Here is a 27,850-nt window from a genome sequence, read left to right as displayed (position 1 = left end):
CAACAATATTATTAACATGAAAACGTCAAAAATACTGTTAAGAAATAACAGACAATTACAGAGAAAAAAATTGGATTTTATTTTTTTAGTGCTACGTAGGAAAACTTTCCCTGTAACTTTAGTTAGCATCGTACGTTTTCTTTAAACTTTTTTGCTCGATAAATATGCTCAAAGGACGAAACAACGCACCTGTTCTGCGCAGTATTAAATTTGCCAGCCTATCAACAACGGACGTCACGTTTAGTTTACGGTCGGGTTTTGGCGGAAGTATATTGCAAGATAGATTTCACGAACAACATATAACCTGCTGTACTTGTTCTGAGTTTTACTGCTTTTGAGAAATACGTAGATATACCTTTGTTTTGACATGACAGAGAATCAAAACCGGTATGTAAAATATAAATGATAAATCGACACTTCTAAGGTATTTCATTTATTTTAGTTTTAGTTTCGTGTGACGTTTCGGGCAGACGCTTTTGGTCAGGCAGTAAATATTGTGTTGCAAAAAGGAATCAGGCTCACGAGAGTCGTTTCAGCGATTCCTTTTGAAGTCTTTCAGAATTTGTAGTGCATACTAGGGATTTACACGTTCTTTCTGAGCCTAATTTAATTATAATACAATTTTCCTGAGCTTAAAGTCATTGTAACTTGTCCAGCGTTTCCTGCCTGATTAAGGGCGTCTGCCTGAAACGTCGCACAAAATGGAACAATAACAAAAATGTTTTCATTTAGACGTGCCAGTTTATTATTTTATTATATTTTTTCTAAAATTTCATTTTATATTGTCTTGAGAAACAACATTCCTTCAGTAATATAGATTAACCGTAAAATAAATTTTGTGTGTTAGTGTTAAATAACGGGGCACTGGCAGCATTATTTTAACAGAATAACTTATCTGTTTATTTCTGTTTTGTGTCCGAGAAAAGCTACGCTCTTTATATTACTTTAAGACTAGTTAATATGTTACGTATATCAAAATGTGATACTATGATATTGTTAACTGTAGTTATAAATACTGACCCATAAATTTAATAATAAAAATTATGTCTTAGTATAAATACTGTAGTTTGAAGGAAAAATAACAATTGTAAGTTCCTGTATTAAACTTTTAAAATTTAAAGATATATTTATACTAAAAAGAAACGATTTTGTAATATCAAATCGACGCTATTCGAAATAACTTTAGCAACTGCGAAACTATGGAACTTTGAATGTATAACTTCGCGTACTGTGATTCCACGTTATAGTACTAAAGTGGGTAAATACGACAGACAAACCATAAAATTGTGAGTTACAACAAAAAACAACAGGCTTTCAAATCACAGAATTCGTAATAAATATTTAATAGTAAGAAATATACATCAGTAAGGTATATTTTTCGGTTCAAATCGCGCACTCCTGCTTAAAGCTGTTATATGTTTGAGGCTTAGTGTTATGAAACACTATGAATGTATGTTCATCTTGAGTATTGTTTAATATTAACTACTACCAGAAATATTATATAGTAAAGTTCAATTTATTTATCGTTAATTTGAATGATAGTATGTTTGCACCAAATGAAGTACATACTTTCGTAATTTGCTTTTTAGTTATAACTTAGTTTGTAAGTGCAACTTATACGTGAGTCAGCCTATTGTTCTTATCTGTCTCTGGGTTGGTTCTTGGTTCTTTTTGGATTATTTGGTAAAATGTATACCAGAAGTCCAGCAAACAGTGAGGACAAGGTAATAAATACATTGGGACTAACTTTTAAATACGCAAAATAAGTCTGTGGGACGTGAAAAAGTAATATAATATTTTAAAATATATATTAAAGTAAAATTAATTAAATTGTGACTACTGTAAGCTTATAACTTGTTTTATCACTTCTATCGTTCGGCAAGTTGTTTTGAATTATTTGGTGAAAATAATGCGTAGTTCAGTCCACGTAACAGTAACAAATTAGTTTATTTCTCTTATAAAATTCACACCACCTATTTCATTTTGACACAAGTAGTAGGCCTAAGTGCATAAACAACATTTGAACGCTACCCTCACAACTAAACATTTCGAGTTTAAGTGTAAACGTACGCCTAATTTAACTCGACCTTTATTTAACAGAACATACCTGATATCTCTCACTGAATACTCGGCTACCTCTCATTAAATTACCCGGTTTGACTGGCATTATAAAACTAAACTCAATGCTTCAATGATTCTGGCGGTGAAAACTAATGTATTCAACTTCATTTTAGCCGAATTTACTAGATATTAATGAAAATGTAGCTTACAGCCCCAGTACTCAATTTCCCAATGTGATTAAGGTTCTTTTTAAAAAAAAAAAAGTCCAAAAAATCGTTATTGCTGATAGAAACAAAGGTAATGATTAGAGTGACAGATGATTTGTTTTATTGCTTTTAGCGCTGTACCAGGGAGGGAAGGATATGAAATAATAACGCCAATTTCAACGGTTTTAGTAGCAGTAGATTTAATTCAATGTGACCAGTGTTAAAATTTTACTTTTTTTACTAACTATCCAGAAATTTATGAACAACTAGCAATCTTGGCAAAAAACTTAGAGTTGTTTTATATATAATTTTAAACGTAAAAAAATAATAGAAAATTGAAATGCGAAAAGAGACTAAGGATGATCAACTTCCTCTAAGTAGGTTATATTAAGCACGAGATTAAATTAAGCTCTGTGGTAAATATAAATATCAGGTGCAGTAGTGGTTCTCAACTTTTTTCAGGCTTACGTCAGGATTTTCATTTAAACCCTTTTTATTTAATTAGAAACCCAATCATCACAATGAAAAACACACGAAAAATCTAGATGTAACTTATTAATCTTAATAGTTTTTTATATTCATCCATTAGTGGGAAGGATGTGGTTGTTTTTTGTTTCTGGCACAATTGAAAAAAATATGTGATATCGACTTGCAGGGAACAAAACACCGGAGAATCTACAGGGTGGCCCGTAAGTCCCTACCCATCCACATTGTGTCTGAACAACGTTATAATGCTAATGATGAGTTGAAGGCAGCTGTTACCGTGGCATTTGGAACAATAACCCCTGCTATGTTGAGGAAAATGTCTCACAGAACATGGCGTCGCATAATATTATGCAGCGAGAATGAGGGACAGCACACAGATACACTGGATACATAATATATATGGATGGGTAGAGACTTACGGACCACCCTGTAGAAGCGTGTACCTTGTACATGGGAAACTAAACTGAGTTTATTACAAATTTTGCAAGCTCATTGATGTCAGCTCTAAATACCACTAGCATTGCGAGTACAGTAGTTCAAAAATTATTTTATGTTATACAAGAACGCCCATTACAAAAGGATGTGTTTTGATAGCCTAATGCTGCTAGAATAGTGCATAGAAGTGTTGTCTTATGACAGGCGGTAAAGAATTTTTTTAAATTTAAAGCACTTATGTATAAAACTTAAAATTCTAATTATCAATGCAATTATTTAATTGTCTGTTTATTTTAGAACAAAGCCACATTGGGCTATCTGCTATGTCCACCGTCGGGAATTGAACTCCAGATTTTAGTGGTGCAAATCCGTAGATTTAGCGTTGATCCAAGTGGGGACTGTGTGCTGAAGCACTGCATACTTTGTATTTAGCTTTTATCACGGTCGCTAGATGGAACGTTAAGCGCTGCAGTATCGTAGTGTGACTGATGGTTACAGTGTTGCTGGGCGTTTATGGAGTTTCGTAAACTTTACCTCGAAAACGTACAAAGAATGAGTAAATATTATTTTACTTTTAAATGAGATAGAAGTAAAAATCTTCAAGGATATAAAGCAGGAGCGAAACAGAATATAAACATTTTTACTTCCAATAATTATTTAAACACGTGAGTAAATTAAAGTTATTTTACCCACACCTTCTAGCTTCCATTTTTACTAGTTTTGTTAAATTAAATATTATTCTTCGGTACGAAAGGCGGTAGCAAAACTTGCCACATCAGCAATAATTTCCATAGCACACCTGTCTATAGTACGTGTATATGTTATTATTCAAAAATTAAAACGTGGTGGATGTATGTATTTATTTTCTTAAATATTTTGTGCTTTGTGGTACAGAATTGGAGGCCCGGCATGGCCAGGTGATTAAGGCACTTGACTTGTAATCCAAGGGTCGAAGGTTCAAATCCCCCATCAAACCAAAGATGCTCACCATTTCAGCCATGGGGACGTTATAGTGTGACGGTCAATCCCACTATTGACGTCCCAATGACGTATCATTGGTAGAAGAGTAGCCCAAGATATAACGGTGGGTGGTGATGACTAGCTACCTTCTCTCTAGTTTTACACTGCAAAATTATGAACGGCTAGCGCAGACAGCCATCGTGTAGCTTTGTGCGAAATTGAAAAACAAAATAAAATTAAATCGCGAAATGTGTTCGTGTGGTAAGACAACGTGAAACTCGGACGTGCTAACGTCTACACAATGTACACCTGACGTGAAAGAGCCGACACAAACGTGCGCTGTGTGAACCAACTCGAATAGAAAGCAAGACATATGTCACGTGACTTTCCTTTCTCGAACGTTTTACGACTGAATCGTCACCAGTTTAAAAAAATAAACGAAAATTTCTATATTATTTATTCGAATGTAACGAGTTATCTCGTATAGTTATGTTGACATTTTTGTGCTAAAAAACTATCTACAATTACCCAGGATGGGCTAAAAATGGCTCAAATATATATTTATTGATAATAGTGTCCTACGAAATGTAATGTTACGCAAGTCGACAATTCACGTAATTTTGACTTTCTATTTCGATAAGAAACATCACAAAATATCAGTACATTATTTTAATATATTTTAATATAGTCTAGACATATCACTGGGACATGGTTTATATAATAAAGGTATGGTTGAACCTATTTAGTCGAGCGCATCTGTTCTGATAGATTTCAAGAACTATGCAGAAGGTCCTCAACATCACGTCTTCTGTGTTGTATCAATAAACACTAAAGGTGAATTCCTCTGCTATAAATAACTCCCACCAGAACCAAAGTTTAGACAGGGTGTTCTCAGAATGATCGCTGTTATCACAAACCTCATTTACTGGTCCTAACCTTAATTTAGCTTAGGACGTAAGGCGGATATGTTTAACAGGTTATTTTCTTTCTTTCTTTCGTTTTTAAACATGTAATGTGATATTCTTCTTAAATAGATCTATTACTACGTCGGTTAATAAGATTTCCAAATTAGCCTGATAAGGAAATGCTTTATTAGGAGTAATAACTGAAAAATGAAAGAGGAAGCATTTCTGAAACCTTAGTTTTGTTGCTATACATAACTCTGCTTTTGTTCTACAGACAAGAGATTGGCATGACCTAGTGATTAGCGTTTCGGGCTGATTGTCGGAAATTTCAACTTTCGAGACCTGATCTTGCCGAACGCTCTTCGCACCCTCAGTTGTGTGTGCGTTTCAAAAACGACAGTCTTGTTTGCTTGTTTTAAATTTCGCACAAAGCTAGCCGTCCCTAATTTAGCAGTGTAAGACTAGAGGGAAGGCAGGTAGTCATCACTACCCACCGCCAACTCTTGGGCTACTCTTTTACCAACGAATAGTGGAATCGACCGTCACATTATATCGCCCCCACGGCTGAAAGGGCGAGAATGTTTGGTGCGACCGGGATTCGAACCCGCGACCCTCGGATTACGAGTCGAACGCCTTAACACACTTGGCCATGCCGGGCTCTAAACGACAGTCAGTCCCGTTTATTTCGTTTAAAGATCTGGGGAAACCCCTTGTAACAGCGGACAATTATACCCGAATCCAAGGGATCTGTGGCCTGGTCGTTTAGCTCACGTTCACATAAAGTACCTCTCGGGATGAAGAGTCCAGTTCCAGTTAATTTGAACGCATAGTTCGTGTGTAGCACTTATTATAAGTTTATTTTGAAAAACGCGCATAAACTAAAAGTGTTATTTTATCCTTGAATCCAGACATAGAGATTATTTACAAAATCTGGTTTGGGAAAGTAATAAGTATCAAAAGCACCCTACAGAATTAACTTATACCTTTGCTCGATTATTATAGTTTTTTCTATTCAGTTTTTAACAATTAGCTTATAAAATCATTTCACCTTTTTATTTCAACAGGTACGAGCTATCCTTTGTGAATGCTGACAAATTTATATCAAAAAATGACGTCAGAATTAACACTTTGTCGGTTGTTGTTTTAAATTAAGCGCAAAGCTACACAATGGGCTATCTGTGCTCTGCCCACCACGGACATCGAAACCCGGTTTTTAGCGTTGTAAGTCGGCAGACATACCGCTGAGCCACTGGGGGGGAGGGGGGGGTATAATTTGTAGGAAGCGAATGGATATTTATCGTAGTACCTTGATTAGTGTTTTGAATTTCTTAGTGTTTATGATATAAGAGGAACCAGGTGGGATATATTTGTCATTTTGTGTTTCAGAATGAAGTAGTCAATGAATAAGATAGCCTCTAACAACGTTATAAACAGACAATGTTTTATATTAGTATAACTGACTAAATTCATGCATATTACTGAGTTATTTATTTGTTTTTCCTTTTTGTTTCTAGCCTAAATGAGAGTGAATGTGATGTTATACTTCGCAATCCCCACATCTCCAGCATGACTGAAGATGTGTTATATCACCTGTCCCTTAGTTCAGGGTCTCACGACCTTCAACAAATGTTTGGTGACGTCAAGGTTTGTTTTTTGCTGACATATATCTAGTATAAAGCTTTGTAGCGTGTTACTGTTTTCTGCTTTCTGTTTATAAATAACCGTAATTTTTAATTTAACAAGTTAATTTTGCACATCAGTTATTGCAAAGCCAGCAGTCTGTCACAAAAATGTTTATTTTGCTATAGGATTATCCGGTACCGATCTTATATGTCTTAAATGTAAGATTCATGTTGTGAAGATAATTTAAGAAAATGCAGCGTTTATAAATGAATAATAGATTTTGAAGAAATAAGGATTTAATGTCGTATATTGCATGGGCTTGTAAAATAACATTACGAATTCATCTATTAATATTTGTGAGGCCCGGCATGGCCAGGTGGGTTAAGACATTCGACTCGTTATCTGAGGGTCGCGGGTTCGAATCTAGGTATCACCAAACATGTTCGCCCTTTCAGCACTGGGGGCGTTATAATGTGATGGTTAATCCCACTATTCGATGGTAAAAGAGTAACCTAAGAGTTGGCAGCGGGTGGTGATGACTAGCTGCCTTCTCTCTAGCCTTACATTGTAAAATTAGGGACAGCTAGCGCAGATAGCCCTCGTGTAGCTTTGCGCGAAATTAAAAACAAAACTTTTTGTGTCTGACCTTGGTTTTATTAAAATCCTGTCGACAAAATGACCAGTTTTTAAAGCCGTCCTATTAGCGTTCACAATTAATTTACATTAGTGATTCTGGAGTTTTTATGTAGTTCGTGTGTATGGGAGGAACACCGAAACGAATGGAGGGTTTCGCTAACTTTATCCAAAAGGAACTGAATATTAAACTACCAACAGGCACAGTTCTGGACGACATCAGTAAGAGATCTTACAGATATTCAATGTACAAGATCGGACCTGTCTTGTCCATAAGTGTAAGAATGCTCTTCTTATATTATTATATCTCCGTTGATGTATTGTAAAACATTAATAACAGTTGTGTGTCCAGTTGAATGTGAGGTTCCTCTTGAGTGTTCTATATAGAAAGAGATTAACTTGTATTAGTAATATAACTGAAGTTAAATGCCCTATGATCATAATTGGAACTATTTAGTATAATATAGTTTATTAATTTAATTAGGAATTTTTATATTATTTATTGTTGATAAATTGAATTATTCTTTGTTGCAACATGGTATTGGAATTCCAAATGAGGTTTTTATATCATTTATTACTGATAAATAAAGCAGTTCTTTGCTATAATAAAGTATGGAAATTCCATCAAGTAATTACAACGGTAATCCTTGATCTATCTAATAGTAATGTACGTTATCCCTTTCTTTTCAGCATGGTATGGGGATTCCATCAAGTAATTACAACGGTAATCCTTGATCTATTTAATAGTAATGTACGTTATCCCTTTCTTTTCAGCATGGTATGGGGATTCCATCTTTGTCCATCATGTTACATGAGGTCATCAAACTGATGTATCATGCCAAATGTAAGGATGTAATTTTTATTCGTCTTGGAACTTGTGGTGGAATAGGTGTGTATCCTTTGAATTTCTAATTAACATATAGAGACAGAGAGTTGCTTTCAGATGTTCATGAAATATAAGCTGAAGATTAATTTATTTATTCTTCTGATATTAAGATGAATTAGTGAAATTAATCCTGTGACACCTAGTATCAGTCAAAACATTAAAATAAATGAAAAGCTATCAGGACTTAGAAGTCCTTATAATTAAAAAAAACAACAAACTTTTGACTTGTATTGATTGTCTTATTTAACTTACTATATTATCTTATTTTTTTGTATCTTATTTGGATTTAATTATTTTAATGATTGCTTAAAATGACCTTTAATATTTTTGTCATTACCATCATGATTGATAAATTTTTGCAGTTTTTAACAACATTTTGTTGTGTAATTTTACTATTAAACCTATCTTTACATTTTATATGCTTATGGTCACTATAGATATTCGTACTTCCTTGGTTCTGTGTGTCTTTTGCCATCTTACGATTTGAGAACACCGATTCACACGTTGTATTGCTCTCAGGTGACATCTGCTGAGAAACTTTTATCCAAAAGCTTTTATTGGGTTAATTTTTCAGTTTCAAAAAATCAAGCATTTATATTACTGGACTCTCAATCTTTTAGTAACCTTCTATTGAAGCTTGAGTGAAGTTTAAAATTGTGAATATCGTTGAATATATACGGTTGTTTACAACCACGCATTTAGTGAAGCCAGCGTACTGTGTAATCTCTTAAAATTTAGATATTGATAAAAAAATTGGAGTCGGAATTTTCAAGCTTTATGCGCACGTGAAATAAACGACCAGGTTTTATAGAGACCCAAAAAATTCAAGTGTAACTAAACGTTCTTATTTTTGAACAGCTGACAGAAGCCATTATCGTGGAAATTGATTTAATACTCACTTGCATGACGCACTCACACTTGAAGCGAGTTCTACCTTTTCTCATCTAGAACCTTGGACCGTTTGGTCCTCAGCCCGATATATTAACTGCTATGATATGCCAAATTATATAATTTCCTGAGAAAACACTTGTGAAATGTTGAGAATCAGATTTAAAACCTAAAGCTCATGTCTTTGTGCATGAACTTGTTTGCATTTTCCGAAGTTTTAAAATTGCTGTTTATGACACATAGTTTTCGCCACAAATAAAAATTGTTTGTGTCGAAATGTACACAAATACTAAATATTATGCCCATACTTTTTTTCAAATTTTAGTTATAAAGAAAACACGCACTCGGTGTGTGTGTATATAAAAACGCAATAAATTGGTCATATATTTATTTCCTCGGAAGGGAGGCAAAGGCTGCCTGAAGGGGTCACCTGTGTACTGTCGTAGCGTCAGTAAAACGTGCACATGCCATCACGAGAAACATTATGCACCCTATAGGCTTTGTTTGTTTGTTTGTTTTGGAATTTCGCACAAAGCTACTCGAGGGCTATCTGTGCTAGCCGTCCCTAATTTAGCAGTGTAAGACTAGAGGGAAGGCAGCTAGTCATCACCACCCACCGCCAACTCTTGGGATACTCTTTTACCAACGAATAGTGGGATTGACTGTTACAAAATAACGCTCCCACGGCTGAAAGGGCGAGCATGTTTGGCGCGACCGGGATGCGAACTCGCAACCGTCAGATTACGAGTCGCACGCCTTAACACGCTTGGCCATGCCGGGCCTCCCTATAGGCTATAATACAGAACATAAACTTTAAAAGCAAGAAATAAAAATATTTGGTACTGTTAATTTGGGTTTTATATACTCTTGAAGCAGAACACTTTCGGGGACCGTGCGAAAGTACATGTAGTAATATTTGAAGTTTAACAAGTCGCATGGGTAAAGTGTTCAGTGCCATCTATTCATCTGTTTGAGATCCCAGAAAGTATATATAATCGAATATGTTAGGATAAGTAAAGTAACCACATGCACCATATTTGTCGTGGAATTTAATATTTTGGGTAAAATATATATATATTTTCACCATTAAACAGAATAACGTTAGAAAAGTGGTTGTACTCATAAAAGCTAAAACACAGAGAAAATACTAGATGTATATTATGTAACTTGATCATTTAATTTGTTTAAATAACGTGCATCGTAAGGGTAAGGTATGAAGAAAGAAACAGTTACGTAGCTTCAATATTTAGTTTGATTTGATTATTAACTATTTATTTGAACCTATATTTGTTATTCAGGTTTTCGAGACATTATTGTGAACTTTCTCCACAGTTATTGAGTTATTTATATGAAATTGATGACTATTTACTCTTTTAAGGACTTCCTGGTGGAACACTTGTCGTCACAGAAAGTGTTGTGGACGGTTTACTGCGCCCGTACTTAGAAATGGTAATCAATGCTTACTTGTTTGTTTGTTTGTTTTGAATTTCGCGCAATGCTACACGAGGACTATCTGTGCTAGCCGTCCATAATTTAGCAGTGTAAGACTAGAGGGAAGGCAGCTAGTCGTCAACACCCACCAACTCTTTTTTTTATTATTGAACTAAGTCACAGAAGCTGTTACAAAGTAAATAAATACATATATATATATATTAATATGTTTAAAATGATAATTTATCTCAAACGGGCAGTTTTGTCTTTACATGAAACTGAATTAGAGCCTTCAAACAAACACCATTATCAGTACAATTCATTTTGTTTGTTTTGAATTTTGCGCAAAGCTGCACACGGGCTATCTGCGCTTGCTGTCCCTAATTTAGTAGTGAAAGACCAGAGGGAAGGCAGCTAGATATCACCACCTACCGAGAACTTTTGACTACTCTTTTACCAACAAATAGTAGGATTGACCGAAAAATTATAACGCTCCCATGGCTGGAAGGGTGAGCATGTTCGGTACGACTGGAATTCGAATTCGCGACCCTCAGATTACGAGTCAAGCACCCTAACCACCTGCTCATGTCGGGCTACGTTATAGTTCAGCCTCTAATATAAAGACATAAAATGTTTCGTCAGCCAGGTTTCTTAACCAACTATTCCAGGTACACCGAACAGCGATTTTGTTGAAAAATGCAATTATTTAACTAAACCAATTGATTTAGTTCGAGTTGGTTACTGTAGATTGTTTCTTACTGGAACATATTTGTCCGTTCAGAGAGGTACATTTACTCCCTTACGTTAATTATAAAGGTTAGTAATCTGGTGAGCTGAGAGTAAAAGGAGACACAAAAGAGTTTAGGTAAAAATTTCAGTTAAAATGTGATCTACAGGTGTGCTACAATTCCAGAGGTTTATACAACTATTCTTCCAGTGAAGTGGCTTGACAATAAAGTAAGAAGTTTCTCTAATTTAGTGAAGATTTTCCTTAGGCCACGTGCTCAGGGCGCTCTATTCGTAATCTGAGGGCTGTGGGATGGAATCCCTGTCGTACCACACGTGCTCGCACTTTCATCCGTGGAGGCGTTATAATGTCACGGTCAATCCTACTATTCGTTGGTAAAAGAGTAGCCCAAGAGTTGTCGGTAAGTGGTGATGACTAGCTGCCTTCCATATGGTCTTTCACTGCTAAATTAGGGATAGCTAGCGCAGATAGTCCTTGTGCAGCTTTGTTCGAAAATTTAAAAAGAAACAAACCTGAGGTGCTTGGTCCTTCGATGTATTAGCAATGGATAACTTTAAAGACTGGCAATGCTAAAATCTGGGGTTTGATTTTGTCGGTTGGTCAAAGTGTATATCCAGTTGTATAACTTCAAGCCAAAATATACAACAGCAATAACTATTCACAATTGTGTACAAACAGTACATTTTCTGTGCTAGACCTTTCTTCATTTAAAATGTGCTTTAATAAATTTTATTATGAGTTCTGTTATTGTAATGAGTTGTAATAACACAATTATAGCTCAAATATATATGTTAGTGCGCAGATTTATATTACACTCGAGTATAATTTTTTGTATAACTGAGACTGAACTGATACTTTAACACTTCTCTTTTACCACATTACAACACTCCTGCATCTGAAAAGGCGACCTCTTTGGTGATGACTGGATTCGAATCCACGACCTGCAAATCGAGCCTAACATTAGAAAAGCACATTTAGTATTTTTGCAGGAATTCTATAAAATGTACATTACTATAATATTTCTTAAGGTATCTTATTCTGCTAATCGTTCTCTTTGTGTTATTGATTTTGTTACAGTTGTGATTTCACCGAAATGCCAGCGGTCATTAGTTTGTATGTTACTATTTCTCCACGCGTGTAAAATAATTTTTTTTTAATATTTCTTCCTTCACATAATTCCCTTAGAAGTTCAAAACATGTCAGTAAATGTAATATTTTATGTTTTTCGTGGGGGTCACAGAGATGTGTTCAGGGGGTTTAAAGGGGAAGCGTTTGGCAAGATTCAAGAGATGGCCAAGCTATTTTCTTGCACGGTAATGCTATCCATTTAGGATCCAAATCCCCGAACACTTATTGCCACGATATACGAAGGAAGACGAATCCTTGTATTTTAGAGAGTAGTGGTAGCAAGTAGACCCCTCCTTTCGGGTCGTGAAAATTGTTGTTTTTGAATTTCGCGCAAAGCTACTCGAGGGCTATCTGCCCTAGCCGTCCCTAATTTAGAAGTGTAAGATTAAAGGGAAGGCAGCTAGTCATTACCACCCACCGTCAACTCTTAAGCTACTCTTTTACCAACGAATAGTGGGATTGATCGTCACCTTATAACTCCCCCACGGCTGGAAGGGCGAGCATGTTTGGTGCGACCGGGATTCGAACCCGGGACCCTAGGATTACGAGTCGAACGCCTTAACACACTTGGCCATGCCGGCCATGAAAGAATGTACAGATAATTATATACTTGAAGAATTTCGTGCAAGTCTACTCTAGTCGTCTTTAATTTTGAATAAACATGCCAGCGGGAAGGTAGTTATTCGGCACCACTCGTCGTCAACTTTAAGATCTCTTTTGTCAGTATTTTGTCACTTAGCAGTAATCAACAAGTGACCATCACAAACTATATAATAATTTAACCTTTTTTTGTTTGTAATTAAGCACAAAGCTACACCATGTGCAATCTCTGACCTGCCCGCCATGGGTATCGAAACTCAGTTTCTAGCAGTATAAACTGGCAGACATACCACTGTACCACTAGTGGACGTGATTTAGCGACCTCTAACAGGACTGTATCAGAAATCTAGATATTTCTCGGAAAAATGAAAGAAATTTGTGTTTCGCTGTTCCAAACTAACACCAAAATATGTGATAATGTTCGAAACTTACTTTCCTTTAATGTGTGTTATAATTTGTGTTTTTATATCGTCACGAATATGTATATGTATGAGAACAAAGTTGTTCGGCCTCCTTACTCGTATCAGTCCAGTATTTGCAAGTTCACCTCTAGTAGCAAGCGAGGACAAACGTTTCTCTCTTGTATAAACAGTTTCGCATTACAAACACATTTAAGAGTCATCTGTACATGGGACTGTACCAATTACACTCGTATTCTGAGACTAATAAACCAATCTTTAAAAGCTGTAAAGTGTTTGCGAAGGTGTAAGCCGTGTATTTAATATAAACAAGTTAAAGGACGTAATTTTGATTCTATAAATAGTGGAAGACCCGGACACGTGGTGCCTTTTGAACTAGGCAAACTTTTGAGTAGCTTTAAAAATGATTACTTGGTTATGATGTGTGTCTTTTTTATAGACCTGTAAGTAAATATCGTTATGAAATAAAGATCTCAAAGATTTTTTACTTTGTTTCTTATGAAAGTTAGGACTAAATTATTCGTAACGGTATATAAAATGACGTGGTCACCAATTTACTTCTAAAACTTTGTATGCATATTTCATAACAGTTGAATCATTTGAGTTCGATAAGCATAGTGTAAATAGTTTATTTTCTCCGTAGCACGTGTTAGGAAAGACAATAAAAAGACCAGCAGTGTTAGACAAAGAGCTAGCAGGAGAACTGGTGGCTGTCGGGAAAGAGAAACTTCCAGACTATAACATTGTGATGGGGACAACCATGTGCACGTATGACTTTTACGAGGGTAAACTACCGTTATTCAATTCTTCAGAATATGAAAGAACGAAAATAAAAATGAATAAAACACAAATAACGATCGTCGTCATTGTAAGTTATAATTTTGTTAAGTGAGTGGTAAGAAACGTACTGGAAATAAACAAAATCGTTGTTTGTAAATTGTGAAGCCTAAATCTTATTTCCTTACGAAAGTTTTACGCGTACATGTATTTGAACACAAGATTTATTAAACATTTCTCTAAATTTAACTATGTTCTTGCTGCCGATTATGAGAGTAATAATTTTACTCAAAATCGCGACCTTTTCAAAAATTTCGCGTCAAAACTTTAACTTACGTAGTTTCTGAGGCAATAGTGAACAGCTTTAGCATGTCTATCACCGGTCATCGGTAGTCTAACTTCTGATTATACATCATGTAAAATGTTTATCGGTTCTTTACATTGCATAGCAATACGCATTAGTTTAGTTATAATAGTTCACGCTAATTATTTCAATTTTCATATTTACCACTATTATTAATTTCCATTTTTTATCATTTTTGTTTTCTTTCTCCTGTCTTATTATTAGCTTGACTTTTAGGGTTTAATTTTGTTTAACTACTTCCGTCTGCTCGCTTTGTAAATTGACTATCTGCAGACTTACAACGCTAGAACCTGGGTTTCGATACCCGTAGTAGGCAGAGCACTGATAATCTGTTGTGTAACTTCATGCTTAATTACAAACAATCTTTTCCCCAGTATCACAGCGGCATGTGTGTGGACTTACAATGGTCGAATCCGGGTTTCGATACCCCTGGTGGACAGAACACAGATTACGTATTGTGTAGCTTTGTGCTTAACTTTAAACAAACAATCCTTTTTATTATATTTAACTCTGTTATTTTAATAAAAGTATTAATATTTGCAGTATTTATTGCACAGTTTTATCATTCATATAATTAGCTATTTTTATCTTCATAAACGTAAGTGTAACAGTTTTGCCGTAAAAATGTGTTTTATTTTATATATATATATTATTATTAGTAGTAGTAATTCGTTTGCATTGCTATCTTACTACATGTATGTGGATTGAGTCTAACCAAAATCTCCTACGATGACTAACCTTATAAGGTATTACTAGGATTATGGCCGACAGTATCATTGACACTGAAAGTATGTTACTACTAAATTAATGCATTATAATCACTTTAATTTCTGTTTTGTAATATTGCATACCCCCAGTTAGACTATCACTTTAAATTAGTTGTATTTATTACATGGTTAATTTTTAGTTCTGATCAGAAGTTAATGATAATGATAAGTTATGTCATACTTTTCAAGGTTACAGTTTACTAGAGAAAAACAATACAATTATGTAAGACTTACACTAACCAAGACCTTCTGATACACCTCTAATTAATATTTGTTTTATGATCCCATAATACATCTACCAAAAGTTTGAACAGGAGCATCAACCCATCCTGAAAGTGGAACAGTTTCTCAAAAACATGTAATTCAAACACTTACAGGTTGTGTAATTTGTTGTAGGCACTGTTTGATACAGAAATAACTTTTAATTTTTCTCAGGTCAAGGGCGACTTGATGGAGCTTTCTGTGACTACAAAGAGGAGGATAAATTGATGCATCTGGAAGTTTTATGCAAAGAGGGAATCAAAAACATTGAAATGGAATCTTTGGCTTTTGCAGCAATGTGTAGTTATGCAAAGATAAAGGGTATGTTGTTCCAAGAGATGATAGCCCTCTAGTGCCACCAGTGGTGCTATATTTTAATTATATAGTCACATTTGTCAAGTATCCAATAATTTCCAACTCCTGTTTATCTAATAATGCAAATATTGAAATACTTGTTTGGCAGGAATTATTGACAGAAGTAAGACAGCTGGCAGGTACATTTGAACCATTTCAGATAATTAACAGTGTTTTAACGACCACAAATTTAAAAAAGCTATGATATCTGTAGTTCTTAAAATATATTTTTGATTTTACCTCAAAATGGCTTGTATTCTCTGAGATATTCAGTGTACATGCTTCAAATATAACATTGCACTTATTACCAAAGTACCAAATGATTATTTGTCTACAGCCACTACAGAGATCTATATAATTTGAGTGCTAATATTAATTATGAAATCAATGTTGTACAATAATAATGACCTTTAGAGACAATATTTGTATTTTTGTACACTGATGATGTATATATCAGTTTTCAAAGTGCTATGTTCCCCCCTAATAAAACTAGTGCTTGTATGTTTATCATGTCATAAACATGCTATACAGAAGTGATACTTGTTTATGCAAAAAATATCCAAAATCCTTTATTACACTTATTTATGTATATCAGAAAGTTCTAACTGCTTTAAAATACAGTTTAGGAAATTTGAAGTCCAAAAGCTACAAAAAAGGTGATTTGTTTTTAGTATTTTCATTGGTGATCATTTAGCTGATAAATTCTGTCATTGAATAGTAATCTTCAAGCTGTGAAATTGTCTTATTATATATATGTGTGTGTGTGTGTGTATTGCAGTGGATAAAAGGTGTGGTATTGTCTGGTTCATGGATGTCCATCAGAGAAGTTATTTAGGACCTACTAACTGGTGATTCAAAGGATATCAGTTTGTAGTATGTGTGTCTGTTTACCTCTCTAGTCTCTTAACTGAGTTCATCTGGAGGAAAGAACTGCATAAGAATGACCTTTATTTGCACAACTAAAATACGAGATAAAACAAAATAGGGGCAAATGCATCTGTGGTGAATATGATGGACTGACAAGAGAGAGAAATGAAGTAAATCTTTCATGAGCATTTTCTAACCAGTTCAGCATGTGTGCCTACTGTATAAGTTAAATTAAAACGAGGTTACTAAATACAAATAAACCCAGAGTTAAAATTCATAAAGAAAAACAAAACAACAATAGGAAAAACAAAACTACTGAAAGTTAAACTGAAACCCAGAAAATTCTAAAATACAGCGAAAGCACCTGAATGAAGAAAAATCTAAATCTCAAACAAAAAAAGTCTAATACTGCTGAAAGTTAAGTTATAAACCAGATCTTAGTTAAAGTCTGAGCAATAGAAGTTTTTTCATTTATGTTTAATACCCAGTCTAAAACTCAGTGAGACTGAATTTAAAGGATTGGGTGGGCTACAGAGGGTGTCACATTAGAACCAAAACAGATGCACTCCAATAAAGGGCTTAAACTGTTAAACCCCAAAATCATATTTTTTTATTAAACAAACTCACCTCTCAATAGTATTTAGCCTTGAAGTTGTGGAGTTTAGAGCATTAATTGGACTGTTATTCTAGCTCATATAGTAGAAGTGTTCACTTCAGGCAGGTACTCACTGTACTGAGTCATTTTAATACATTGGCTCCTGAGCTTATTTTGACAATACTTTCCAGGGTCCCACTAGTCATTTTATAATTACTTTTTCGGAAGAGTGTTTATGTAGCCACTGTGTCCCAGCCAAAAGTAACCCTTTAAAAAGAAAGCAGGGCACAATCACTGGTGGGGCTTACTGGAAGACTGTCACAACCCACCTGCAGGTTGTGTGGGAGCCAACATGTTAAAGCAACAAATAAGCTTTGTTGAATTTTTGTGACCACACTTATCAATATAACTCCTGAAAACTGCAGAGAAAAAGGCTTCATAGAGCTGAGGAACCAGATCTTGTATTATGCAGCATCTGCTGCTATTTTGTATGGGAAATTCAGAATTTTTGAAAAAGGGTTTATTTGTTTTTTGAATTTTGTGCAAAGCTACATGAGGGCTATCTGCACTAGCCATCCCTAATTTAGCAGTGTAAGACTAGAGGGAAGGCAGCTAGTCACCACCACCCACCACCAACTCTTGGGCTATTCTTTTACCACCAAATGGTGGGATTGACCGTCACAATATAATGCCCCAACAGCTGAAAGGGCAAGGATGTTTGGTGCGACTGGGATTTGAACCCATGACCCTCAGATTATAAGTCGAACGCCTTAACCCAACTGGCCATGTCAGGCCTATTAAAAAAAAAATGAAAAGGAGTTTTAGAAATCTTTGTTTGGGAACCAACTAACCAAACATGTCTTTTTGACTTTCAGACTGGGTATCAAGGTATAGTGTAATACAAAATGTTGTTGTGAAGAACAAATAATTTGAAGTTTTCATTATTTTTGGCTTATAATTTCACTTTTTTATTTTAAGAAAGTTCTTCAGTGATTGTTCTTATATTTTTGCCATTAGACAAATAGGTGGTTGACCAAGATAAGTTATAAATCCAAATTCCTAGGAAAGTAGGTCATAACTTTCCAGTCATTGTTGACACTTTCTGGGTTCTTGAAACTGAGTGTTCACCATTTCTATTTCATTGACTCTGATGTTTGTGTTAACACTAACAGCCACTGTAGCATTGAATTAATACTTTTGTTTTGTAGATAAAGTTATACACTTTGTTATTGTCTTCAACTGACTGACAATAATGGTCACTGAAGGTCTAAATTAATATTATATTTTTTAGATGAGCACTTGCTGTTAGGTTACTCTTTTTGCAATAAATGGAAGTTACTTCAGTAAACTTCAAAGATGACCAACAGTATTTATTTTCGTGAGACAGCTAAAGCATTCCTATTTTTTAAGACACTAGATACTATTGACATTTGTTTCAGGCACAGTTAATATCTCTTCTTTTGTAATTTAAGTTTTTAAATATATTTGTTTGATAGCTTTTGTTCAGTTTAGAGGAAGGGAAGTCAAGATGAACCAATAGGTCCCTTCTTGTCCCTAAACATTATCTGCATACCAGTGTTGTTTATATCTTTTAGTTACAACAGTATCAGTTTTCCCCTAGATAATATCGATAATTTTGTTACAGCTGTCAAAGATGCACATCTGTGTTTCTCCTACGATATTTTAACAGTGACTTGTTTGTAAGATAGTGCACATACTTTCTAAACCCTATATACAGGGCATCCAAATGGTAACGACAGTACTTGAATTTGTAATATTCCAACAGTACGTTTCACTACTAGACGCCTACTGTACTATTAAAAAGAAATATAAATTTTGATATATAATTTTATTGCAACTAGGCAATTTAATAATTTACTTTGAAAAGGGTAAAGGTATTGCCATATCATTTTAGAAGTATGCATATAATCTTGAATATAAGTATAGTTTACTTGATTTTTTTCTACACGTATAGGGTGCCCCAAAATTATACACCCACTTTTAAAATTTAATAATTTAGGAAATACAACCGTGAATTTTTCATCATCTTGTAGCCAAACTCAAATAGTTTTTATTGGCATATTTTATGTTTTTGATTTTTTAAACAATTTTAGCGAGTAGTGTCAGCCCCTAAAATGGCAACTGTGCAAGAAAAGACTCATGAGGTTGTTCGGCTTGCAGAGACCAAGTCAGTGATTCTGGTGTCGGGTTGTTACAGACGCAACTATTGGAGAGAAGCATGGGGGTATGTTAAGGATATCGTGTATCGTATGCCTCCGGTAAACATCATGGAATTAAAGACAAGGATAGCGGATGCCGTCGCCAGTTTAATGTGGATTGTATCGAATATCGGTTAGATGTGCTGAGAGCCACTGATGGTGCACGCGTAGAAGTCTAATGACGTATCAATAAGAACTGTTTGAGATGGTGAAATAGCTATATTTTCGTAATTAGTTAATTATTAAATTTTAAAGTGGGAAGGATAATTTTGAACCACTCTCTACTTTAAACGTTTATGATATTCATTTAACACAACGTGCTTTCAAAATAGTTTTACCCTTTGATTACCATCACGGATACATTATGTACTCAGTAGATCACAAGTTTACCAACACAGGTATATTTTAGCTCAGCATCTCATAATATTTAATTACAATTAGTCATTAGGCAAATTAACAACTTTGATTACAGGTCAAGCCATTGAAATGCGGTGTATTTATATTGTTTGTTTGTTTTTGAATTTCGCGCAAAGCTACACGAGGGCTATCTACGCTAGCCGTCCGTAATTTAGCAGTGTAAGACTAGAGGGAAGGTATTTAGTTATCACCACCCACCGCCAACTTTTAGACTATTCTTTTACCAACGAATAGTGGGATGGGCCGTCGCATTATAACGCCCCCATGGCTGAAAGGGCGAGAATGTTTGGTGCGACGGGGATTCGAACCCGCGACCTTCAGATTACGAGTCGAGGTGGTTAAATCTAGCTATGTAGAGCCATGTATTTATATAAATCTTGTTTCCAGCAAAACTCAAAATCTATGCTGTTGTTTATTTTACGTTTTTCTCGAGTTACCTCACTCTATACCTGGGGCAAGGCATGGTCGCGATTTCGAATCCTCGTCACACCAAACATGTTTGTGTTTTTCGTCGTGGGAGCGTTATGATGTTACGTTCAATCCCACTATTCGTTCGTAAAAGAGTAGTCCAAGAGTTGGTGGTGGGCGGTGATGACTAGTTGTCTTCCTTCTAGTCTTACACTGGTAAATTAGGAATGGCTAGCGCAGATGACCCTCGCGTAGCTTTGTGCGAAAATTCAAAATAAATCACTGTATCTAATCATTAGATATTTTTTAAGATAAAATAAAGATATATTGTTTAAAACAACAAAGAGAAGCACGACATACATTATGTTGGCCATGTACGCTCTTTTGACATGTTGGGCAAATAACGGTTGAAATACTTTATATTTGCTCCGAAGTGTTTATTATACGTGTTAATTGCAAGGGTTATACAGCTGTGTTATGAACCCGTAGTTATTATGATCAGATGTTAGAGATGAAATATTACAGGATCTCGGAGAAAACTTATTTGTCTGTATCACATTACGTAGGTGCTGTTGTTTGCGTCACTCTTCTGAATCGTCTCCATGGTGATCAAGTGTCGGTTCCTAAATCTAAGCTTGAAGAGTGGCAACATCGCCCGCAAGAGCTCGCTGCAGCCTTTATCAAGAAACGGTTAAATATTCGGTAGAGAACATCGTGGAACGGCTGTGGTCGCTAAAGGCCTGAACTAGTTAGAAGCCGGGTTTCCAGCTTCCCGTGGTTGTTGTATAAACGCTATATTTACTTTAATTAGTTATTATTAATGTACTGCGTCGTTTATTTTTTTGTATTTTTAGCTGCGAGTCGCATAATATATTCGTTTGTTAATTATATTAGGTATGCTAAGTTACAAAAACGTTTTAGCCTCACTGCTAATTATTTTGTAATAACATACAATACACTGTTGCTTCCACTGATAATCATACTAGTATATGATCTGTAAATCGAAACCTAAGGACAAGAATATTACGAACAAATGTAGGAACAAAAATTACACTTCCTTCCTGTTTTCTTAAAAAACTAAATACAGGAATATTATTAAATAATGTAGCATAATATTGTGTTTTTCTTATCAGCTCATTTTTCCTTCTCAGCAGTTGAGCTGTACGTGAAAGATTCTGTGCTGATGTTTTAGTGTGACTGTACATAAACTCAGAACGCTAGTGATTTGTTACTGTGGCCTATAATTTTTTTTTTCTATAAAAAAATCTAGTTTTCGGCTGCATTTGTGTGATGTTTCAAAGAGAGAAATTTCCGCTATAATCTAAACCATATTTTTGAAAGATCTTGATGTTAAAAATCGAAATATATTAGAATGACAAAGTTTTTGAACTTATGAAACTTATATGAGTTAATATTACATTTAAATGTTAAAAATAAAGTACGTGAGAACAACACGGTCTTGAGTGGATGAGATATTTGTCAAATAATATTTCATGTTCTTTTCATTGAGCTTAAAAAAGGGTTTCATTCATTTTGTTTAATGGAGAACACCACATACACACAAAATTAAAATTGTTTTATCATTATTTTCCTGGCACAATACATTACAAAAAACATTTGTCGAGATTCCACTCCCTTAATGATTCAACGGTAGACTTGAGGCTAAACAATGCAAAAATTAGGGTAAATTTTCCAAGGTATTCACAATACAGATACTCCCATTGTGGAGTTTGGTGCATAACAAAATGCTCCCCCCCAATGGCTCAGCGGTATGTCTGCAGACTTACAACGCTAAAATCCGGGTTTCGATGCCCGTGGTGGGCAGAGCACATATAGCTCATTGTGTAGCTTTGTGCTTAATTCAAAACAACAGCATAACAAAATACACAAACCCTTTTAAATCGTTATATTTTTAATTAAGAAAAAATAACATTCACGTATTGAGGGACCATATTTTTATTTTTAGTTAGTATTTAATAACAGGCAAACAAACGGTGATCTATAAGCTTAAGGAAAAAAAGACAGACTAATGTTCTGGTGAAACATACAGTATTTTCCACCATAAATAAAGCTTTTTCTTATACTTAGAGATGATCTCTTTAAGCCTATCTGTAATTACATCAGCTCAGTTTACTTCCTTTTTCAGTAGTTAGTGTTTGTTTTTCAAAAAGATTAGATTGTCCAGAAATAAATGTTGGAATTCTCACGATGACGTATAAAGTTGAATATTGAGTACCTTATCATTGGTTGGTTGGTTTAATCCAACGTTTGTCACTTACAAGGTGTCTTAATTATTTGCTTTGGCCCAGCATTGTCAAGTGTGTTAAGTAATTCGACTCGTAATCCGAGGGTCGCAGGTTCGAATCCCGGTCGCACCAAACATGCTCGTCCTTTCAGCCATGGGGCGTTATAATGTTACGGTCAGTCCCACTATTTGTTGGTAAAAGAGTAGTCCAAGAGTTGGCGGTGGGTGGTGATGACTAGCTGCCTTCCCTCTAGTTTTACACTGCTAAATTAGGGACGGCTAGCGCAGATAGCCCTCGAGTAGCTTTGCGCGAAATTCGAAACAAACAAACAAACAAATTATTAGCTGTTTCAACTCTACCTAGTGTAAGTTCTGCAACCCCCAAGGCAGCATGGGCAAGAAAGACTTTCGTTTGATTTCCCTCTACGATTTCAAACTTGGGCAAAAAGTTACCAAAACTACACGGAAAATCAACCAGGCATTCGACCATGGATCTGTTACTGAACATATAGTTCAGCGTTGGTTATAAAGGTTTCAACATGAAGATGAAAGTCTTGAAGACCACGAAGGTCATGGAAGAAAGCCATCTTTATATGAAAACACATTAAGGGAAGCAGTTGAGACAGAACCTCACAAAATAGTAGGTTAGCTTTCAGAAAAGCTAGGCACGAGCAAATCAAGCATTGTCAGCCACCTGAGTGCGATTGGAAAGACGAAGTTGGATAAGTGGGTTCCGCATGAGTTTTTTTATATTTTGAATTTTGCACAAAGCTACACGAGGGCTACCTGCGCTTGCCGTCCCTAATTAGCAGTGTAAGAATAAAGGGAAGGCAGCCAGTCATCACCACCCACCGTCAACTCTTTAGCTACTCTTTTACCAACGAATAGTGGGATTGATCGTAACATTATAACACCCCCACGGCTGAAAATGCGAGCATGTTTGGTGCGACGGGGATTCGAACTCGCGACTCTCGGATTACGAGTCGAACGCCTTAACCCACCTGACCATGCCGAGACCCGCATGAGCTGACGGAAGATCAACAAAATCGGTGTTATGAGACCTGCCAAGGATGATGCTCCAAAAATTGAACGAATTGGGGATCGAGGTTCTGCCTCATCCACCTTATTCCCCAGACCTTTCCTCTACAGATTTTCATTTTTGCAAGCACTTTGACAGCTTCTTGAATAATAAACGCTTTCAAAACCAGACAGCTGCAGAAGAAGCTTTCAGGGAGTTCAGTGACTATAGAAACTGATTTCTACAGCAGGGACATACCGTGTTTAGTCGCTTATAAGACGGGGATTTTTCCTCGAGATTTCGGGCCTAAATTGGGGGGGGCCCGTCTTATAGGCGAGGTCTACAGACATAGAAAATAAATTTAGTTCACTCAGAACTGTGCAGATATTTCAGACAGTGAAAATAGGGAAGTGAGCTATCTTGTTATTATTAGATCTGTGATTGTGGAGAACACGGAGGAATGTGACCTCTACGATGATGGATTGTCCGAGGAGCAGTTTTATGAACTGTTTGGAGATAGCGACAACAAATAATTTGAAGGCTTTTGAATTTCATAACTTGCATACTGATTTGCTGTGTTCTATTAAAGTGCAGTTTGCGTAAACTCTTTTAATACTTTGAAGAAATGTGGTTTAAAAGTTAGCATAAACGTACTTTGATACTGAAATATGTTGTGATAAGTTTTGTGCGTTAGATTGTTCTTTGTTATGTGTTTTAAATATGAATATTTATCATACAGTAAATAAAATAGTTGATGAAATTCCATTAAACGCTTGAACACCGAGTTTGGATTTATTCATTTATTTTCACTTTTCTATCTCTTCTATTTTTCTCCTTCTAATCTGAAATCGAAATATCGTATACGAAACCCAAAATTAGGTTTCTATTAATTTCCATTTTTTTTCACTTTTCTCTCGTTACCTGCTTTCCTTCCTTCGTCTTATAAACGAGTCTAAACAGAATATCGACAATCTCTCAGGTGAAGTTGGGACCCGTCTTATAAGCGAATCGTCTTATAAACGAATAAAAACGGTATACAGTATCATTACACGTTGGCAAAAGCGTGTTGAAGCAAATGGTGCTTACTTTGATTAAAGCATGTCTCACAACACTGGTTTATACTTTTCCAAACTTTGCAGTTCAAAAACGGCATTTATTTCTGGACAATCTAATACATAAGTAAAAGAATTTCAGATTGTCTTTTTAACACGTAACACGAGCGGTAATGTAGTAAATATTCTTCTACAATTAATTTATTTTGTCTGTGAAACCTACCCGTACATCGTGTATAAATACACGAATTTATTTACTCACGAATGGGACAAAATAATGCATGTATAATATCTCTGGATAGTGAAAGTAATACCTTATCAAGCCAAATTATATAAAAAAAGGTGAAACTTAGTTGAATTGGAAAACGCAAGACGGAAACTAACGAAACGTCTTCTACAGCAGGCGGCCTGTATGGCCAGGTGGTTAGGGCGCTACACTTGTAATCTGAGGTTCGCAAATTCGAATCCCCGTCACACCAAACACGCTTGCCCTTTCAGCCGTGGGGGCGTTATAATATGAGGGTCAATCCCACTATTCGTCGGTAAAAGAGTAGCCAAAGAGTTGGCGGTGGGTGGTGGTGACTAGCTAGCTGCCTTCCCTCTAGTCTTACACTGCTATTTTATGGACGGCTAGCGCAGATAGCCGTCGTGTAGCTTTGCGCGAAATTTGAAACAAACCAAACACGGATGGGTAGAGAGAAATATATCTATAAAACCACTTAATAAATTTTAAAACTGAACGTATATTTAGAAAAACAGCCTAATAATGCTACTTATGTGAAGTTTAAACGGTCATGTTGGAAAATAACATTTTAAAAACCTTTTGTTTATTTGGAATTATGTAGAAAGCTATCTGTACTCTGGTACTCTGCCCACCACAGACATCGGACCCCGGTTTGTAGATTTGTAAGCCCACAGAACATACCACCATGCCACAAGTGAGAAATCAAACAAGTGAATAAAATCGCTGTAATTGATATTGTAGAAGGTGTTATCAGAAGAGCAACGTTACGGGATCAACATGATTCTTGTTATAAACGTTTATCAGTTTAAGTAGAAGAAACGTGTTTATTTAACAATACGTGACTTCTGATCTACGTTGTATGGTACAAAATTACACGAAGAAAATGGTGCACTGTACACAAACATCTACTGATAAATATAGCCGGTATATTATGGTTTGTTAAAAATATACACTGATGATGCAAACGTTTGGTGAAACAAGTTGTGAGTCAATACTTTCGTGTACAGATAAATTTTATATGATTACGTAAGTGAATAAATAAATAAGTTATATCGAGTGGTGTCGCTATTTACATAACAAGGTGCTTCGCAAGATGGCTGGTAGGTGTATTAATATAGAATAGAGAGCAACGTTTGGACCTTCTTAGGTCATCTTCAGGTTAACAAAGAGAATTTGCAACTGACCGTTGCTGGGCACATGTTGCAAACTCTCTTTGTTAACCTGGAGATGGCCTAAGAAGGTCGAAATGTCGTTCTCTACTTTATTTTGATAAAAGTGTTAATGCACATAGCAGCCGTCTTGAGAAACATTTTACCTTCAAGTGGGTTTCTTGTCATCACGAAGGTACTTCGCAGTTTTGCATCAGGGAGTTTTGTTTGTTTGTTGTTAAGCGTATAGCTGTGAAAAGGACTATTTGTGGTGGTTTACACCAAAGTTATTGAAACCCGGGTTTTGGTGTTATAAACCTCTCCAATCACCGTTGAGTCACTGTGGGAGGGGTGCATGAGATGGAAAAAAAAAATCAAGGTAACGTACACCGTGGTTATCCTCTACCAGATGGCGCTGCTCTTCTGTTTAGTGCTTCTAGTTTTACCTGTGAAGATCATTCTCACGGTTATTTTTAAACTAACTTAAAAGCAAATTTTTACGTTCATAAAAATTGTATTCTATGAAATACGTGCAAGTTATTTCAAAATCATTAATTAAAAGCAGCTTTAATAACATCCATTTAGAGCGTTTTAAGGAATATAATGTTTTCATTTTAACTTCATTGCAGTGAACTACAGTTTTTATTGTCTGGTTCATCATAACTAGATGTTCCACATGTGTGTACCTGTACAAACCGCTAGAGGATCTCTTGTTCATGGTCATTTACGTTTCTATTGTAACAGTCTAACAATGTTCCAACAGTCAAGCTTACCCCGCTATTTCCACCAACAACTCTTGACTATGCGCAGAAGCTGAAAATGTATACTATCTCACTTAAGAATTTGGGAGAGAATTATCTGGAGATCAAGAATCCATTGTGGAATCCAACAATTCCTGGTCATGCGGATAAGCTGAAAATGTATACTATCTCAACTAAGAATTTGGGAGAGAAGTCTCTGATGACCAAGAAGCCGTTGTGGAATCCAACAATTCCTGGTCATGCGGATAAGCTGAAAATGTATACTATCTTAACTGATAATTTGGGAGAGAATTCTCTGATGACCAAGAAGCCGTTGTAGAAACCACGTCCAAGTTATATCGTTAATCACTCTAATAGGAAACACTAACAAGAGTAATATGTTAATAAAACGCTTAATGCTTAATGCACATTAAGAATGATTAAATTTTGAACATTCACGATACCAGAATCGTGTTATATGTTAATGTAGTATTTACTTTTGATTTAATTTTTTGATGATTTATATACGCCTGTGAAATATTTGATTTTGCCTTGTACCAAATGCTACATATATATATATATATACACTACATGGCCAAAAGTATGTGGACACCCCTTCTAATTGGTGGGTTTGGCTATTTCAGCCACATCCATTGCTAACAGGTGCATAAAATCAAACATACGGTCATGCAATCTCCATAAACGAACATTGGCAGTAGAATGGGTCTTACTGAAGAGCTCAGTGACTTTCAACGTGGCACTGTCACAGGATGCTACGTTTCCACTTCACAATAACAGCACTTACAGTTGACCAGAAAAGCTCTAGCAAGGTAGACAGTTGAAGAACTGACTTGTTGGAAAGCTGAACAACAGCTCAGCCACGAAGCGGTAGGCTAAGCAAGCTCACAAAACGGGACCGTCGAATACTGAAACACGTGGCGCGTAAAAATCGTCTGTCTACAGTT

General features: G+C 35.6%; 1 protein-coding gene across 2 annotated transcripts; it reads left to right on the top strand.

The window, feature by feature from the left end:
• The first annotated feature begins 228 nt into the window (after positions 1-228).
• LOC143231930 (uridine phosphorylase 1-like) lies at positions 229-21,909 on the top strand. Of its 2 annotated transcripts, XM_076466789.1 has the most exons (8): positions 229-387; positions 6,568-6,697; positions 7,426-7,587; positions 8,084-8,198; positions 10,462-10,532; positions 14,053-14,194; positions 15,753-15,899; positions 21,005-21,909. In XM_076466789.1, the coding sequence occupies exons 1-8, from the start codon at positions 368-370 to the stop codon at positions 21,142-21,144; spliced, it is 927 nt and encodes a 308-aa protein (XP_076322904.1). In that variant the 5' UTR covers positions 229-367; the 3' UTR covers positions 21,145-21,909. The 2 variants fall into 2 exon arrangements, with proteins under 2 accessions (XP_076322904.1, XP_076322905.1); XM_076466790.1 differs by lacking the exon at positions 7,426-7,587.
• Positions 21,910-27,850: the final 5,941 nt, after the last annotated feature.

The sequence above is a fragment of the Tachypleus tridentatus genome, chromosome 11, assembly GCF_004210375.1.
Source record: "Tachypleus tridentatus isolate NWPU-2018 chromosome 11, ASM421037v1, whole genome shotgun sequence".
Taxonomy (NCBI): Eukaryota; Metazoa; Arthropoda; class Merostomata; order Xiphosura; family Limulidae; genus Tachypleus; species Tachypleus tridentatus.
The sequence above is the reverse complement of the archived record's forward strand: the minus strand, read 5'-3'. Positions and strand labels throughout refer to the sequence as shown.

What these genes read in the sequence shown, in the direction of transcription:
- LOC143231930 (XM_076466789.1), top strand. Translation starts at nt 368, where the DNA reads ATGACAGAGAATCAAAACCG. An exon ending in AAATGTTTGGTGACGTCAAG is followed by an intron (nt 6,698 to 7,425) that starts GTTTGTTTTTTG and finishes GTTTTTATGTAG; the next exon opens with TTCGTGTGTATGGGAGGAAC. An exon ending in CACGTATGACTTTTACGAGG is followed by an intron (nt 14,195 to 15,752) that starts GTAAACTACCGT and finishes AATTTTTCTCAG; the next exon opens with GTCAAGGGCGACTTGATGGA.